The sequence below is a fragment of the Limulus polyphemus genome, unplaced genomic scaffold (genome assembly GCF_000517525.1).
Source record: "Limulus polyphemus unplaced genomic scaffold, Limulus_polyphemus-2.1.2 Scaffold374, whole genome shotgun sequence".
Classification (NCBI taxonomy): Eukaryota; Metazoa; Arthropoda; class Merostomata; order Xiphosura; family Limulidae; genus Limulus; species Limulus polyphemus.
The window spans coordinates 49398-69873 of record NW_013665984.1 but is presented as its reverse complement, the minus strand read 5'-3'; the positions used below and the strand labels follow the sequence as shown (position 1 = coordinate 69873).

Genomic DNA, 20476 nt, shown 5'->3' with positions numbered 1-20476 from the left:
TACTAGATACATTAAATATATATTTCAACCAGTTCACCAAATCTGTTGTATTGGCTGATTTACTAATCCATTTGAAACCGTTGGTCCATTTTACTTGCTAAGCTAATGATTTATTTCAGATTACTTCCCAACTGCCAAGTTAATAATCTATTTTGGACTGTTCTCGCTATAAAAGCTAGTTTTTCCCCACTTTTGATAAAATATATTAATTCTAAATCTCCTGTTCTACATTTTATTCTTTATAATTATTTGTTTGTAACAAGGCTAGATTATTTAAACATTTTACATTTTTTCAGACTTCCAGAAGCTGGAAAGAGAAGCAAGGATTTGCCGCAAACTGAACCACCAAAATATTGGTATGTCTCTATACATCTTCTTATGAGTAATTTCTAAAAACATGTTGTGGCACAGAGCTCACGCACGCGTCTGTGTTTGGTTATATTGTTATCTGATTTAGAGATTTTGAATTCTCATTAGTGCCAAGAACTTGTATGAGTAACGTGCATAAAGACACAGAATTGTTACTTATGTGCACTGTGATAAATATATAAAATTTATGTTTGTGTTTTCCAAAAGTAAAAGATCTATACTATTTCAGGTGTCATCATATTGATCTGTGCAGCAGTAATAACACACACACACAATTTTTGCTGGTAAATGAAGCACATGCAAGTCATCTTTAAAGTTTTTTAGCATCCTTCAGTTTTCTGAAGCATGAAGCGTAGCATAAGATGATTCACTGAAGGGGAAAAAAGCATTTCGATAAAATAATGATGAGACCTCTACGTAATGTACAAATATATGACAAACAGATTAGGGGCAAAATGAGATTTCCCTTCCAGGCTTTAGTTCTGGAAAGAACTAATGAGTAAAATCTTAGAATAAGGGGGTTCAAGAAATACAGTTAAACGACCACGTTTCAGTTGTCTTTCATTTTCTATCTTTTTTCAGTCATCCGAAACGTCATAATCAAGCTGCATTCCTCAGGTTATCAATTGTTTGCGATTGAGAGCCCAAATTTATGTTGATATGTACAGGTCTGGTCAAGGTTCGTTGGTTTGTTGTTAGGTACAAAGATGCACAATGGGCTATGTGTACAGTGTTCACTGCAGGGATCGATCGAATGCCGATTTTTAGCGTTGTAACCCCCCCCCCCAAAGGTATCGCCGAGTTTCCTTGTTTTGTGTGAAATTACTCGATGGCTATCTGCGCTAGCCATCCCTAATTTTGAATTAATAGACTAGAAGGACATCGCCAGCTGTTAGGTTACCCTTTATCAACGAATAGTGTGATAAGGCATCACATTATAACGCCCCCACGGTGAAAAAGGTCGAACATGTTAGGTGAAGGGTTTCGATCTCGCGACTAACAGATTACAAGTCAATCAACCTAACCTCTAAGTTCCTGGTTTTGCTGCAGACTATTTGGCTAATTGCATTAACTGTATTTCTTTTCACAGATTTGCAGCTTAAATCGTTATTGCATCAAAAAACGTGTTTTCCTATTTTTTACTTTTAATATACAACAGCACAATGTGCCTAAAAATGAATTGTACATAATTATATACGATGGTTCGGAACACAGTTTGTTTCCGGTTAATATTAATTGTTTCATACAAACTTAATTAGAAACCAAGTGGAGTGGATGTTCAATGTCCATGTGTATTTTTAATAACTATCTATAGGGCATTTCTAATGAGTTGTATTTTTAGATTAATATTTATTTTGCATACATATTAAGGGTTAATAAATACTGTTGGAAATGTTGTGGGTGTTTTGTTTTTCGTATCAAATATACACAGAAAAAACATCTTGTTTTACATTTAGATAATTACAATTTCCACTATGGGCTCAAAGCTCATTTTTAGATCATTTACATCTTGTAATTAGCGTTTATTTGTTTTTGTTTAATATGGGGGAATATATATATATATATATATGCAAGCCTTCTCAGAGGTCCAGAGAGGCCCCTGACCATAATATAAAAATAATGACGACATATAAAAACTTAATAAAACCATAATTAGGTCGAAAAAAGAGTGAAATATAATTTGAAAGGAGACATAAAAACAACAAGCGGCAAAACTTAACAACTGTTTAAATTTGAGGCCCAGGCCAAATGGCCTTCCTAGCCTCGCGTCTGGTTGGTCCTGTATATATATATATGTAAAGTTTCCGGCTGTGAAGCTCTTTTGCGAAACATTTACTCAAAACTACAGCATCCTGCACAAGCTGGCGAGAATGTATACGATATGCTCTTTTCATATACTATCGTACATCAAAGTCAAAATTCAAGATCAGTTGAGGTTTGAAACTTCACATTCACTAGTCTTGACTGAATTCATTTCGATCAGTTATGAGACCAGACATAACCACACGTAACTACCTTGGTTTTCGCTATTATCAGGAGATGTGGATACATTTTCTTGTGTCGTTTCGATAGTTTCAAGAAATTAAGAATAATCTTGCAACCTCCGAAACAGAATAGAATATTTCATCGTTCTTGACTTTCAGCAGTCAAGGCACACTCGCAACCCTTTTGTACCTGGTATAGGGTAAAAAAAAAGAAAAATTAAACACGTCTCCTAAAGTTTTACGACTTGATAACTAAACCAATTTACAGACAAGTTATGTCTCACTTAATTGCCCGTTAAGAAACAGGCGTTTCCTGGCTTTTATCTCCATTGCGTGCACTTCAATAATCGTCGATTTTTTTTGCGACTATAGTACACGACAGGACATAAATAAGCATTCAATAAATTAACTAAAAATATACTGCAAGACTAACTCCATATCATCTATTTAATATCGCAAGATTTTGCATCCACCATGAACTTTTATTCATATTTACCAAGTTTTATGAATGATATGCTATTTTATATGCTAAGGAAAGAATGAAACATATCCATGTGATGGAGGTATATGCTATCACGTGCATAGATCGTGAGTGAAAACGTATAATTTCAAAAGATATAGTAACAACAATATCATTTTATTAAGGCTTAATCCATTTAAGAATTCTTTCTTTTGTTTTGTTGAATGAGTTATTGCCCCAAAACTACAGCCAGCTTAGTTGATCTCTTCCATATTAGTTTAGTTTATCAAAACTGATTTAACAACACATGACGTTCATAACAATTTCGGTTTCTCCGTGACATTATTACTAAAAAGTACTTCGAAATATGGACATCATTGATTTACTGAGTTATGAGGCCTTTTTCAGTTAAGTACATGAGTCAGATAAGGTAGATCAAATATAAATTGTGACAGGCAATATCATATAGACGAGTTACCAATAAGTAAATAGGCCTTCTCCAGAAATAATGCCGTTTTATCTAAAAATAAAATAAAAACATGAAGCAAAGACTTCCAGATTAATTTTATTATTTAGTGGATCTGCTCTTTGCAATACTTAAAGCAGAAACACGGTTACATATCTTATTTACTGAAATCTAAGCCTATGGGATTACACACTACTCCTGAAGAAGAACTTGGATGATGGTGTATCTTGAAATTAATTATATATAATGCTTTCTCGGGGAACAATCTGGGATGGAACACACACGTTAGATAATCTGGCGATTATCCTAACCACTGTAAAGTGGTAATGCTCTGACCATCAGCCCATCGTTTTGCGATTCGGGCTGATTGAGCAGGAGCGTTAACCTTGCATGAAACTCTGTCTTGTCTTATAAGCTGCCCATCGGTGTTTGCTCGGGAGGTGTGATGTATCTATCTAGCACCAGTGACCATCCTTTTATATACTACCAACTGTGATTGTCCAGCTGTCCAAATAGCACCTCTCACCGTGACAGAAATATTATCGTATTTTGTCGTGACTTGGACGGTTCATTACAAGTTCCTGGGAGGACAGTCGCCAAACCCAGGTGCAACCAATGTCCGAGAACTGTGTAAATCTGGACGAAAATTTTACTATTCCAAAAGGCAGGAGAATGTGATAGTATTTTTTTAATGCCAACTGGTTTCTATGTACAGTATTGTCTGTAATGAGTAGTGGCTTCCTTCTAGCTGCTCTGTCATTGTAGTCCAATGTACAGAAATAATTTTTGGTGATATTGGGGCACGCTTGCACTTGTCCTGCAAGAGCAATGATTTTTTAAATCGGGTCATTATTCGCACATCTTCTAAAAGCACGAAAAGTAAATTCTGATGGTTTTGGGCGCCCCGGCCATGCGGGAACTGAAAGTGCATGTCACTCTGGACAGAGATGATGCAAAGTAACCTGTCGATTTCTTGATGACATTGGCCGTTCCTCCATAGTCCAACTGTACAACCTCATGAAAAATGCGGTTAGTATACAGAGTTATTTCTTTCATGGTTTGGTCGTTTGTATTATTGGTCTTTAGTGAGCTATAGCTGTACATATATTTCGGGGTTATTTGCATATGACGTCATGGAGATGGTCAGTTTCTGCTTGTATTGGTGTCTGCTTCCTTACTTATTGGTAGGCCGTATGGATCATGTTTATGTTTCTTAAAACAGTACTGACCTTATGGGCCGTAAACATTATTTTTTTTTTACTAAAAACAAATTGTTTTACAGGATATTCAAAAAGTTTTATGATTTCGCTTTCCATCATTTTGTTTCTTTCCAGTGCTCTACTATTAGCAGTGGCATACATATAGGTAGGGAATCTACCTCAGAATCCCAGGGGGCAGTCTGGCTCAACTCATTCCCAACTCATAAAAATTTCGCTTGTGAGATATATAAAAATTAACATTTTTTGCGCCTAAGGGCACGCTAGATGATACTCAGTGTTATATTTGCTCACTAACACACACAAAATTAACTCTTTCTGAACCCAGAGGTTTGCCTGATGCCAGACGTAACTTTGGAAGGTCCATATGTGAACAAGCTCTGTGCAACAATCTCTGCCTTTCAACACCAGAGGCCCCTCATGTTCCCTTCTCCCAACACACACACGCTCACACATACACAGCAGTAGAAGTAATTTAATATAATAATTTACTTACGTAGTATTAGTTGCGCTAAGCACCTCAGATACATTAAAATTTTAGTGTGATGTACTTGTGTGTATATCTAATATAAATGTATTAAACAAACTGTACAAGATACTTGTTGATTTTAAAAAAAGTCTCATTATAAAAATCAGTTATGAAGTTACCTTTTATATCTCTGATACACGAACGCAAATAATTTAAACAATCGAAGTTAGTACGTCTTCCATATTCTTTCATGTCTTCTGAATGTTGATGATGTCGTTTATTGTATTTCATTGTAACCTAATATTGACGGAAACAGCATGTTTGTAAATACATGTGCTCAGCTAGAATGTTAAAGTTTAAGTTGGCTGATCTTTTGGTGTATCTAAAACATTAGTTGACAAAAATATATCTGTGTGGTCGTTTATAACCGGCGAACAACTGGACCGATTGTCATTAAATCTGTTATGTACCCCTTAGTATCCCCTCATCTTCTCTGTCCGTTGGAGAGAGCCGTCATTAGTGTATATTTCATTGGTAGTAAAACCTGGTTATTTAAGCACTGTGTGAAATTTGTTGAATACGAGCAGGATCCTCTGCATGAAGATTAACGGCGTACAGTTATTTTCAGTTAAAAGAAACGCACTATTCTTATGTAGATATGTTGGGAGAAGCAATGGCGGCTCGTCCGAGGAGGAGAAGGAGGTCGTGCTTCTTCAAAAACTTTGTACAAGTAAAGTATTTCTTATTTCTATATTATTGTCTCTATTTTGTACGTAAAATTCTTGAAAAATTGATTTTTTTTGGTAGCAAAACACTCAAACATATTCTTATCCTACTCCATTCAATTCATCAAAGTGACATCTGGTGGCGTGAGGGACAGAGCAGTTGTGCACCTAGCTTTTTTTTTATCTGTACCATTTCCCTAAGCAGTGACAGAAACAGCTGAGAGTAGTCAAGCGTTTTTATCGAGTTTAAAAGGGATTTTGAGGTCAGTCACACAGCTGATGGAGCTAAAACAAATAAACATTGAAAATCATTTCGAGAAAGTTTGCAACCAGATCACGCAAGCCTTGTAAGGTTGCGATGATCAAGGGCTAGCACAAGTTTAATGATTCTATGATTGATCGTATTAACTGATCTGTCACTAGTTAGAAGACATCAACATTTTTAATACTCTTAATTGGTGTGATTAAACCTTCTACACTACACTTCTGATGAAATGACGCAGCATAATTCCATGGCATATCTCATTAGGAGAGGTCTTATTTCTTGCTTTATTAGTCAATTTGAATAGTGGGAGAAGTTCCTTTAAATCTAAATTAGGTGTCCAAGTCTATAAGAATATCAAATGCTCAGTAGCTTTAAGGGTTGTACTAAGTCAATTTTCAGTAGTACTGGAATTTCACCTGCAAAGTAACTATCAGATATCTCTCAATTCAACTTTCAGTAGAAGAAGGATTTCACCTGGAGAGTAGTAGTTGTCAGATATCTCCATATTCAACTTTCAGTAATAGAAAGGCCCGGCATGGCCAGGTGGTTAGGGCGCTCGACTCGCAATCTGAGGGTCGCGGGTTCGCAATCTTCGTCCCACCAAACAATCTTTTCAGCCGTGGGGGCGTTATAATGTGACGGTCAGTCCCACTATTCGTTGGTGAAAGAGTAGCACAAGAGTTGGCGGTGGATGGTGGTGACTAGCTGCCTTCCCTCTAGTCTTTCACTGCTAAATTAGGGACGGCTGGCGCAGATAGCCCTCGTGTAGCTTTGCGCGAAATTCATAACAAACCAAACCAAATTTACTTACTCCCACAATCAAAATATTAAACACAGTAAAGATACTAACTTATGTTACTATAATCAGAAGACACAGTTTATCGTAGCGATTTTGACGTTGACTTTACGTTGGGAGGGCCAATTGTGTTCGCTAATGCATATATCTGTCTTCTTGTGCTGCTGTGAAGGGTGAAAAAGCTACTGAACTAGATGAAATTTAGCTTTGTACCTACTCATATAACGAAAGCGTATAAAAGTTCCCATATGGTCTTATTGATAGCGTTTCGTACGTAAAATGGAGCGAGGACTGTTTCACGAAGCGTGAAATAACATTCCAGTCGTAACTCAGAAATTCACCAAGAAATTTCTTTGGGTTTAGATATGTCGGTAGAAACGTGTTCCCCCTTTAAACCAATTATTTTTGTCCAGTACAGATAACGAAACTGCTATCTGGATATGAATGTTCGTGTTTTGTTTTTGAAATTGTTCTTAATAGAATTATCGTTACGTTTTTACGTTTTCTACCGTTATAGTAAAAAGAATTATTGATATTTATAGTTGCGAAGACTTATTGTACGATAAACTATTTGCAGCGTATAGTTTCAGAAGAATCAACATTTGTTGTATAGTACTGCAAGATATTTTGTGTAAAATGTTTTGAGGAGAACCAGCACTAGACCTACCGTACGGCTAACTTTTCTTTCAAATACTTTGAGAAAGATTTGTTTGTTGAATTTTCGCGCAAAGCTACGTGATAGCGTTATGATGTAACAGTCAACTCAAACTGTTCGTTGGTAAAGAGTAGCCCAAAAGTTGGTGGCGAGTGGTGTTTACTGACTGTCTATCACTTCAAAATTAGCTAAGACTATCACAGATACCCCTCAAGAATGAAAAAGGCGAACATGTTCGGCGATGGGTTTAGATCCCGCAAGTTGCTGGTCCGGCGCCCTAACTTCTATTTCATTTTTGAGAAGGATCAGTTCCTGAGTTACAGTACAACGAGTAGTAAACTCTTCCTTTCGAGCTAATAACCTTCACCAGAACCTGGCATAGTTAACGGTACCTCACCATGCACTATTCCAACTGAACTGCCAAGAAATACAAAAAACAATAACTGAACTAGGGGTACCTGCTTCCAAAAAAAGAAGCAATACTGCACTGGGAGTTTAAAAAAATCGATACTGAGCTCCAGCAAGTACCGCGCAAAATATTATCCCTGGTTACGCAAAAAGTGTTAAATGGTTTGAGAAGAATCAACACTGGATGTACAGTACAACGACAAACTATATTTGTATCATATACTTTCAGTATACACAACGCTTGATAAATTGTGTTGTAATTGGTACAAAGGAATCAACGACTATATTGTATCAGTATACAATTGCGCGAGGTTCAGTTTCAAAACATTTTTTTTTGTAATCTGAGTTTTGTATTAGTTTCTTTTGTATATTATGTATAAAACTTGTTCGGATTAGTAAAATGTAGCAAAATGTAGTAAAATGTAACAGAGATGCGACTGGTTTCAAGTTCGTATACCTGTGGTCCGAGTGGTCAGAGTGCCGGGCTGCAGTCCGAGGGTACAAAGTTTGAAGTGATTAAAATTATATTATTTATTCATACTACTTATTACCCTAACATAGGCATATATTTTACAGTTTTTGTTACATAATTAAACGTGTGAAATGTCTACGGAAGAAAATGAACGCAGAGACACTTCCAGTTATACAAGTGTGTTAATCTTCAACTGACTCCTAGAAGAAAAGTGTGCTAGTTCTTTACTGACACGTAAAAAGAAAAATGTGTTATAATCCTTGACTGACTCATAGAAAGAAAAGTGTGCTAATCATTTACTGACATGTAAAAAGAAAAAGTGTTAATCCTTGACTGACTCATAGAAAGAAAAGTGTGCTAATCATTTACTGACATGTAAAAAGAAAACGTGTTAATCCTTGACTGGCTCATAGAAGAAAAGTTTGCTAATCATTTACTGACATGTAAAAAGAAATACAGTGATTTTTTTTTAAATTTATATTGTAAATATGAAAAAAATTACAATATAGGTAGGAACTTTTCCTTTTATATGTTTAAAAATCTTTTGGTTGTTAAATTTGTTTTGACATTTGAAAGCATGAATTGGTCTGTAATTTATTCGATATAACCATACATAAATATAATATATGGCTTGAAGAATATAACCATACATAAATATAATATATGGCTTGAAGAATATAACCATACATAAATATAATATATGGCTTGAAGAATATAACCATACATAAATATAATATATGGCTTGAAGAATATAACCATACATAAATATAATATATGGCTTGAAGAATATAATATATTAGGATGTGTTAAGTCTAAACTAACACTGGCTCATTTTGTTACATTACCAAAACGTTAATTTGGGCTTCTACGCTTTCATATCATATGTAGAAGGTTTCCAGTAAATTTAACTACAAATAAGGTTTCCAATATGCGAGTAATTTATCAACGCTGTGTTATTTTTACTCTATAAATATTCTTGCATCCATCTAGAATTTTGAGGACAATTACACAAATTAAAAATAATATTTCTAGAACCTTTACCAGATGCTTAATATTTGTCTGAAATTCTTTGATGCACGTCTTGTCATGTTGTTGATATATATTTATATTAGCTTTATCTTGTCTGGTATTTGTTAGGAAGTTTTGGTGGATAATTAATAACATTCTTTGTAGATAGTTAATAGTATGTTTCTAGTAAATGTTGAAATACGTTCGACATTCCTGATGAATACTAAACATATTTCGTAATTATTGGTACCTTTCTTATTAATGAGGTGTATAAGTCTAGCTACTTGTTAGTATATGTGTACGTATGTTACAGATAGTAGTGTATCGTGTGTTGTTCTGTGATTAAGAAATTAATTCTTTTATGTAGTGTCCGTGTCATTTTACTAATTAGGTGTTAGTAAGTGTGCTGGATATTTTATTTTTTCAGACAAGTAATAAATATTTCCCTCCACATGCTGACTTCTAAAACACTTGTTTTCGTACAGTATGCGGTCTTATCCTAGTAAGTGTGCGCATAATTTTCTCTTTTCATGGATTCATGATATAGGTATGTCTGCAGACTTACAGCGCTAGAAACCGGGTTTCGATACCCGTGGTGGGCAGAGCACAGATAGCCCATTGTGTAGCTTTGTGCATCATTACAAACAAACAATCATGATATAGGTTTTAAATTATCAGCAATAACAGACAAGTCTGTGACAGGATTGATTTGTGTAAATCAGAATAAGACATGAAATGTGTGAACGTCTAAGTGTTTAATAACAATAGCACTTTAAAAATATGCGTTAAAACTGCGAACTATGATTTTTTTCCAAGTTTGGCGCAGAGCGGCTTTCTTACTTTTTTCTCTTTCTCTTCCATAAAAAAAAAATCCAAGGGCAAGTTAAATATAGTTAGATTCTTCTCTTCGTTTTACATCAAGAGTGACAAAAAAATTATTTAAAGTGGAGTAGAGATATTTATGGAGAGATTATAAACTAGCATGTTATATGGACTCATAAGAATGTTCAGAAAAAAGTATTTCTTTCAGTCCAGAATTCCTGTTAAATATGGCGCTGTGGTAGTTTTTCCTTCTTCTAGAACGTAGGTAATATTTCTTATAAATGATTCGATGTTCCATTTCGATTCTGAAAATTCGGGGCAAAAGTTTATGATTTTCTCCTTGCTAAGATATATAGTTAAACATTATAAAATGTTTAATGATCTAAATATATCTGAAATGGCGTATCTGTTTCCATACAACATGTTTATCTATCTGTGGGGTAGTAAGAGATGTTGATCACGTTGCATCTTTTTAACTTTACAAAAAGTGCTATTTTGGTCATTTAATGAAACACCAAACTGCCATAATGGTGCAAGTTCATTAAACACATTCATGGAAACCTTCTTGGATTTTGGTTTGTTTGACATCCTTACGTTTACTCAGAGAGAGTTACTATAAATGTACACTGCGTGTCTTGTCTTTGTAAAGATCTGAACGAAAGAGACTGGCGATAGGCAAGCCATACAGAACCCTACTAAACAACCTCCAATCGATTACTGTGCTTTGTACTGTTGAGAGTTAAAGTGGTATTCAGGAAACCAGATAGGTAGATTAATGTGTATAATTTAGATAAGACACGGAAATTCGATATATTTATAGTAAAGCATTATAACTTATATTCTATGAATAGAGATTTAGAGCATAATTGGTTAGTCACGTGTCATTAGTATACTTTGTAAATCCAGGTAATAAAACACCGCTTTCTCTGAGTCTCATTTTACATCTTCTCTATAGTTAGATAAACTTCACCTATTTTATATTGAGTTTCCTAAAGTTTTATTAACATTACGACAGTAATCGTCTTGGTATTATTTGGTATTGTTTCTTTTGTTTTCGATCATCTGCTCCCTATTCATTTTCATACAATATGTGGTCTTAGTGAGTACTCAAAATTTTCTTTTCCTGCACAATGTATGTATGTATGCATGTTATGAAATGCTATTCATTTCGAAATTTGCTACTTTGGTTATTTAATGAAACAACAAACTGTTGGCGAGTTTTTCACCATTAGTATATTTTGCAAATATATGTTCTAGTAATCGGAACTTTATAGCTTAACTCAGAAAGACGTTCAATGCATATTTTGTTTGAGCTAAATATGAAGCTTGCTTTCATAAGAAAATTCACAGATTCATAATATAAGTTTCAAATCATCACAATAACAATAGATAAACTCAGAAAGACGTTCAAGGCCTATTTTGTTTGGCCTAAATAGGAAGTTTGCTTTTATAAGAACATTCACAAATTAATAATACAAGTTTCAAATCATGAACAATAACAAACAAGTCTGTGATGGGATTGATTCGTGTAAATCAGAATAAGATATGAAGTGTATCCACATGCAGTGTTTAATAACAATAGCGCTTTAAAAATATGCATTAAAATCGCTAACTATAATCACTGTCATACGTAGTAAGGTATCTAGTAAATGTAACCATAAATAAGATTTCCAATATCCGAGTAATTTATCAACGCTTAATATTGTATGTTATTTTAACTCTATAAGTATTGTGGTAAAACATTATAGAATATATTATATAAGTAGAGTACAATACTCATACAGAATAGGGTCGTTTTTATTTAAAAGTTAGAAATACAGCACATGCTGGAGCTGTGGTCATGCAGTTTGAAAGAAGACAGTCGCATGAAGCCATCTTCTTCAAAGGAGAAACTAGATTATAATATTGCTTAACAATTGAAAAAGTATTTACGAAGAACGTTGTAATACCAAACTGCCGAGTAATATTTGGTACTAATTGTTTTTGCTCACACTGTTCTTCCATGTTTTATGGCTTTTTGGGGGGCAGCGTTACTTATGTTTTTATACGTCTTGTAATAAACATATATTTTTTTCAAGTTGTATGTATACCTTCTAATTCTCTTCTACTTTCATATTACTATTACGAATTTTGAATATGCTGCAAGCACTACTTTGCTATCCCATCAGTTGATAAAATAACATACTTGAATGATAGGAAATTGTCGCTTACTCGACAGTTTGGTGTTACAACGTTCTTTATACATACTGTTGGATTGTTTATTTGTTTTTTTTAAGCTAAGCACATAGCTACACAATGGGCTATCTGTGCTCTGCCCACCACTGGTATCGAAACCTGGTTTCTAGCGTTTTAAGCCCGCAGACATACCTCTGTGCCATTAAGGGGGCCATACTGTTGGAGTTGTTAAATACTATTGTCATTTAGTTGTTCCTTTGAAGAAGGTAGCTTTATTCAGAGTTACAAAATGTGTTTGTCGTCTTTCAAACTACATGACCACAGCTCCAACATCTGCTATATTTCTAACTTGTAAATAAAAAAAGACCTTAATTGCACAATTAATGGGAGTGAGTTAATAAAAAAGTGGATAGGCGACATTCTTTTAGGTTTAATAAAATACTTCTAGCATAAACTATTAATTAGGTAGGAGATCTTATGGAATTAAAAAATCACGAATTGTTGTTCGTAGGAAATGGTTTGTTTTTATTCGTTGTTTTTATAGGGAAGACGGTTGGCTAATTGTCTATACATGTCTTCAAGAATGTGCACACACTTCTCTCTCTCTCTCTGAATCAATACAGTGCTGAAAACGTTCAATCCACATCACGTTATCCTGCCATTAAAAAAAAAGAATTCTCAAAGAAAGAAGAGCAATTTTAAATTTCCATAATGTTACAATGGTATCCGACACCCTGTAGATACGTAGTTAGATTGTTACAGTGATATTATTTTACATTTTCTGTGAAATCTGGCTGAAATAATTTTGTTTGTTTCTGTGTTGAATTTCGCATAAAGCTACTCGAAATCTTTGCTTTATACGACTATATATTTATTTTTCAACCAAAATTTTTTTTGCTTCTGTTCTTGAGTGAAACAATTAAAATGTTATTCGACGTATCGTATGGAGAATCATGAGTAATTTAAACATTTTTGTGCTTTTATTGGTTCATTTATTTTGTCAGATTTTGTTTTCAAAACAAATGAGAGCAGAATGGACTACCGACGCTTTATTAAGAATAAAAGTACAGTACTCTATACAGCATATATTACGTAAGAAGAGAATTTGTCATTTATCAAAATTAAACAGCATTGTAAGCTGGTATTACGATGGAAACAATTAATAGGTAAAAACATATTTTAAACATTTTAGATTAACGACATAAGCACTACACACACACACACATGTATAAAACTTATGAGGTTGTTTGTTTTAGAGCAAACCCACGTTGGGCAATCTGCTGTGTCCACCGCGGGGAATCGAACCTCGGATTTTAGCGTTATAAATCCGTAAACTTACCGCTCTCCCACCAGGGAACAAAAGTTATCAAAATAAGAAAATGCAGCAATTTCACTTAGGTAGACAGATATTATATCAGTTTTAAAATATTTTTATACATCTTTTTGCTTACATTTTATTTTACAGGTGGATAATTTTAAAGACATAATGTCAAAAATCAGGAAAAAATTGCACATCTTGAATTTCAAAATTAATAGAAACACATTTTAAACCACCAAACAACAACAGTGGGCACGGACAATTCAAGTAAATTCATAAACAAAATATCCTAACTGGGGCTTGAACCAACTACCCGCATTAAGGGCGTCGAACCATATGCAAAATATATAAGGGGCAAATCAGTTTTATTTGAAAGAAGAAATAAAAATTATATATATATATAATGTATAGTATAATATTTCCATTTGAAAGTAACTAACCAATATTTTTAAACGTATTTTTATAACTTCTTCCATGAATATAATTCCTTTCTTGTAGAAAACTGAATTCATGAAAATAAAGATACAAATTTGTCACGTTTGGACTGTAATTACTTTTTGTTCAGAATGAAAATACTTGTTGAATAACTGTTTAAGAAATATGTTTCTCTGAGGATTTTCTATTTGTTGCAATATGGAAAGATGCAAATATTTTATTTACATATACATATTGAAATATACAAGGCCTTCAACAAGATCCTTGTTGACGCTCAGAGTTATTCAGAAAAGAATGACATGATATTTTCTGGAGTAAATACATATCATATTCTAACACCTTCTATCAAAATTCCGGAATTAACAGTATAAACTGCTGAAGTTCTACTTATCCCAGATAATCAAACATATAATCTCTTTGAAACATTTTTCTACCTAGTTTTATTTTAGTCTTATACTACACCTACATAACTTTTTTACACGTTCTTTTAGTCTTAATTCTTGTTAAGCCTAAATGGTGAGAGGATGTGAACGCTAAAACAGTGGAATCTAATTTATAATTATTTAATAATATCTTATTCAGTCCTAACTTCACTTTCTACTTATTTTGAAATGTCAACAATTCGGACACTTTGAATTCTTGTTTTATAGCTGAAACTTTGTTGAAGCTTCCATAATCATTTTGATTAGGCTAGCATTATTTTTAGGTCTAAAAAATCAGAGTTAATTAGTAGTAACCCTAGTCAGTACAAAACATTATTTTATTAGTAACTTATTTTCATTTTAGGTACTAATTGTGTTCCAAAATTATGAATACTGAACCAGAGTGCGAAATTCACCCTTAACTAAGTAAAATCAATTCAGTAATAATTTAATCTAATTCAAACTAAATCAATCTGTTGAAATATAAATTGATCAAACGCAAGGCCGATTTTTCAGGTTGCAAATGTCAGTATGAGGGTTAAAATGAGTGTACATATACTGTTTTATATCAGTGAGGGCTAGGCTTGGCCAATCTGTTAGCGTATCTGGACTGTGAAGGCAATCGATTATTCACGTCCCACTTCCATAAAAGTACGCTCCGCACTTTGGTGTCATGGATGCGCTCCAAGAGTGACAATCCAATTATACTATTCGGATAGGCAAGAGCAGCCCAAGATTTAGCGATGGGTGCTGTTGACTAATTGATTTCCCTCTGGTTTATAAGTTTCAAATTAGTGACAGCGCAGAAAGAGCTTGTATAACTTTCGCGAAAATTCAAAAGATAATTTACGCAAAAACTTATCATATATAGATATAGATAGATAGATATAAACGTTTAGACAGATTCTAATCAAGAAATATTGATCCAGGTTTTAAACATGGTACTTTTTAATTTTAATAAGCTGGGGTTGTTCTTACGTTTTCCAAGACCAAACGTTGCGTGATTTTATTGGGAAACAAAAAATACAAACGCATGCATATGTAGTAAGGCTATCTTCCCAGCCTTTTATTATGTAGTAAAGTGCCTTTAGAACGAGTGCGTGTGTTATAAACCTATGTCAACGTTGACGAGTTTTTGAGTCTAAAAAGAAGTGTCTAGTGTTGTGATTTATAAGGTCTTTTATTTTCTGACTAGCTAACACGGCTTTGGCATTTTTTTATTATAGATGATAATTCATTTTAAATCTACTGAGGCACGAAAACATTTGTCACGTCTTTTCAACTAACGAAAAAAGTCCTATCGTTCAAAACACTGTAGAAATAGGAGAAACGTTTCGCTTTTACACAGAACACGTTGTTACTGACTTCTAAATATAAAAAGAAAGCTAAATTTTTAAACAAATGGTAGCTAAGAGAAAGTTTACCAGTAATCAAGTCAATTATTTTTGCGCACTTTGATAAATCGTAATAAATCAGTGGAAACTAGTTTCATGTTTTCGGTTGATTCAGTGTTACAAGATTACCGGAAAATGTATTTTTTAATAATATTCATGCACAGTCAACACTACTCCTTTCAGTACAAATAGTGGGATTTGACCGACATTGTTATAACGCACCTACAACCCCACATAGGAGAGCGCGATGTTTTTTTTTTGTGTGTGTGTGTTTTTGTGGGGGGTAACTGGACTCGAATCACGGAACTTCAGATATACAACTTCTGGGCCATGTTCGACCTCCAACAATGTGTATTGACCACACTACTGTGTGTCGGAAACAATCGCGAAAAAACAAATGCCAAATGTAATCTTCCACGAGAAATGACTATTGAAAGTTCTGAACAATATCGGTTCGAATAACGAGCATGTACGTCAGCTATTTATTCTTTTGTACAGAAATCCTTGAACATTTGATAAGATGTCAGTCAGTTGAATAATTTATTTCTGCTTTTTATCTGTTACAACTTGTGAGTAAAACTTCCACATAAACGTCGTCATTTACCACCATATATATAATTCAACCATAGTTGTACAGCCCTAAAACAAGCTAGTTAGAGAGACATGAAAGTACACTAAACACATTAATGAGAGTGTATGAGGAGGTTGGGTGTCAAGCTTACGATCGGAGGAGAAGCATAAAAAAACAATGTTGGTTCAAAACTGCCCTAAGTGTTTTAATTATACAGGTTTTCTTAAATCGTTAGCAGCTGCTCATCTTCAGCTTAACTACAAATATCGAAATATTGTTAACAAGCTTAATGCCCGTGATATGACGGGAAATAATGATTCATTTTTCTTCTCAAAATTATATCCAATTAAATTTGTATGAACATAAGTTCTCCGTCACACCAAATATGATCGCCCTTTCAGCCGTTGGGGCGTTATAATGTGACGGTCAATCCCACTATTTGTTGGTAAAAGAGTAGCCCAAGAGTTGGCGGTGGGTGGTGATGACTAGCTGCCTTCCATCTAATCTTACACTGCTAAATTAGGGACGGCTAGTGCAGATAGCTTTGCGCAAATTCAGAACAAACAAACCTATTTCTGGTAATTCACGAAAAAAACATTCTTAAATATTTGGTCATCTCCTTTCATTATTACTTGAATAGCATTTTGACTTCTGTATATTTTTAAGTCATATTCACATTTTTTTCTTGATAAATTTTCTTCTTATAGATCAAAACATGCGAAAAACTGATACTCAAAGACATATTCATACTTGGTCAACTGTATTGCCTGCAAATTATTGGTTGTGATGGTAAAGGTAGTGAATTTTATTATGCATTTTGGTGTCTTCTATTTGAACTGTCTTCCAGGTTTTGGTTTTGTTAACCTGCTAAGCTGAATAAGCGCGCTTTAATTTGGGTATTTTCAAACTTGAAATGTGCTGTGAGCAAAACATGCGGGTTATTAAGTTGTAGCCGAGGGTTCCAATTGGACAGAATATGGTGATGTTGCGTCAATGTTTGCCTTTACAACAAAGCAAACGTAGTGGGGAATTTCAGCCAATAATTATAATTTTTGTGCGCCAGCAATACCACGCGTGGGACGCTAGAATCCGGGTTTCGATACCCGTGGTGGGCACAGCACAGATAGCCCATTGTGCAGCTTCGTGCTTAATTACAAACAAACCAAGCGTGGGCGTAAGCCCAATTCGATTTTATTACTCATCATGATCTCTACCAACCTACCCTCAAATCTAATTATATGCCCAAAGTAGCGAATATATGACTGGAAGAATAAAAAAAAAAGAAATTTGCTTGTCGTGGCAGAAAGCACCGTCGTTTCGTGCAAATTGCGTCTCGATCGGTACCACAATGGCTGAAATATCGGCGTGACAGACGGACAGAAGAACGGCTTTTCTTCTTTATATAGTAGATTGCTCTTCTTGGCAGAGTATATTGCCAAACACACACTTCATGTGTCTTAAAACTAGTGTTGAAAAAACCCACATTTTAAAGGCCTGGAATGGCCAGGTGATTAGGGTGCTCGACTCGCAATCTGAGGGTCGCGAGTTCGAATCCCTGTCCCACCAAACATGCTCGCCCTTTCAGCTATGGGGGCGTTATAATGTGACGGTCAATCTCACTATGCATTGATAAAAGAGTAGCTCAAGAGTTGGCGGTGGGTGGTGATGAATAGTTGACTTCCCTCTAGTCTTTCACTGCTAAATTAGGGACGGCAAGCGCATATAGCCCTCGTGTAGCTTTGCGGGAAATTCAAACAAACCAAACCAATCATTTTAAAGATGTAGTTCCCACGAACATACAACTGCGTGAAGGAATATATGGTATTCGATCATATAAAAGGGCATACCACAATAAAAACTAAAACTACTGAACTCGCTATTAAAGCCAATAGTTTTAATACTATTATTTGAGCTGAGGATGAGCAGCTGTTCTGGATTCATAAGAATGTTGTAATTTCAACTCTTTACTGGGTTTGAATCAACTCGGTTTAGCTATTCTGTCTCTTTTCAAATCTGAAATTCCCAGTTTCAAATCGCGATATGTCATTTAACATATTCTTCACTTTCGGTAATAGTCAATCCTGCTATTCCGCGTAGGAGGAGGGTGCTGCTGACTGGTTGTCCTTACTCTGGTCAGCTACTGTAAATTAGGGATGATTATACCTGAGCATAAGATTTCTCAGACTTGACCGTTCATTCTACATCTTCTTCTCAATTTGTAAGTTGTTGTTTTTTTTAGAATATTTATTGAGCTGGTTATTCAGTTTATTTATTCTGGTGAAGTTCATACTGAGATAGGGCGAGGTTCGAGCTGATACGCGTATTTTCAGCAAAAGGACATCGTCCAATAGTCACGCAACAACTCAACGTGGGTCTAGTTAATAATAGAAATGAAAATGCAGCAGCTGGATTGCTTGTTTCGGACCTTCGTTGAAAACTTAGCAAGGGCCATCTCAACCTTCGCTTTTATAACATACACATAACCCCAACGTGCGGAGCATGATTTTAATGGTAATGAGACGTAAACGATGGACCTTAAGATTCACAGTTCAACACGTTAACTTGTGTATCAAGTAAATAGAATCGATTTATATTAGGAGATGTTTTTGCTATCTTACGTCTGTTTGTTATAGACAGCAAAAATGCTTCAGCAAGCCTTTAAGTCACTGTAACTTCGGAATCAAAATATTCGTGGTTTACTGTTCGTTGATATCAGTACGTTTTATGAACAAATCTTTTAGTATTGACACAATTTAAAGCACTTACATTTGCAATGTTATTAAAATATTTTCAGAACAAAATATAGTCATTCCTGCACATGGTGAAATTTCTATAAATAAATGTTTGTGATAAAGTAGATAAAGATATTGAGTTATTTAACTTAATTACTTATTTAAGAGAAATGTTGATGTAAAATGCATCGCATATTGGACTCGTATCCATATCATTAAAAGATTAACATATACAAAAATGAAATTAGGAGTAGGGAAGTATGGAAGACGTCACCATATGCGTAAGGGAGGAGTAGGTGTAGATAGTACTATGTATTGCAAGTGGAAATGTATTTGAGAAATGGATTCGTCATCCCTCAGAGCCCCATCTCAGACGACAGTGTTTATGTATTAAGGTTTTGTTTGTGTGCGTTTATAGATTTTTACAATACCTGTACCATTGGGTATGGACCTAAGAACAATATCACTGAGTTTTAATACCTGCCCCTGATACCCATATTTTGAAAGCATCGTTAGATATGGTGTCTCTTACTAGATAAGTCGATCGGTTTGTCGTTTTTGATCAGATCATTCACCCTCACGTGTCTACTAGAGGTATGTGATGGGTATCGCGTATGCTGTGGAATAGGTTTAACCTCACAGTCACTGAGAAGCCCCTCACGACCATCAGATTCGTTCAGAACTCTACGCGCCTAATCTCATACGTGAGTAGTCTAAGCAGGTCACTTAACTGTAGGGGCAACAGAAGTGATCCTTATTGGATTTACATTTTATAAACTGTGTATTCAAATACAAAATACCACAACCAAAAAAAATGTTTCGTACGCATAACACGAGTTTCCCACTAGTTCGTTATTGTAATGTTAATTAATAGAGATTAAGACTAACAGTTGGTAACCAGAATTGTGAGAAATCATACGATATATATATATTCAAACTGCATTGATTAGAAAAAAAGAATGAGTGCCTTAAATAAATATATGATCAAATGTTTTATCCATATGGAATTTTTACTATTAATGAAATTGAGTTATCATTTTTATGAATATTTATTCTGTTGTTACAAAAGTATAAAACTTAATTGTATCATCACAATAATAAGGACTACATAACAGTCCTTACTAGATTTACTGTTTTATTGCTTTGTATGCAACTCAGACTTTGTGAATTCTCCACACGCAACTAACTGGATGATTTTAAAACTAGTGAATCATTAAACCAATTGCTCGTTGTTTATTTATAAATTAACAACATCGATTTAATAAGACTAAACGTGCCGTTAGCTCTACTTAATAATTACGCTTTGGTCGCG

At 34.5% G+C, this 20476-nt stretch overlaps 1 protein-coding gene across 1 annotated transcript in view; it reads left to right on the top strand.

Moving 5' to 3' along the window:
• The window catches only part of LOC111085412 (calcium/calmodulin-dependent protein kinase type II alpha chain-like), a 79872-nt gene that overhangs the window by 25589 nt on the left and 33807 nt on the right, over positions 1–20476 (top strand). Inside the window, exon 3 of the mRNA XM_022383840.1 lies at positions 297–356. Within this exon, the coding sequence (XP_022239548.1) occupies positions 297–356 (60 nt within the window). The remainder of the gene's footprint in view (positions 1–296; positions 357–20476) is intronic.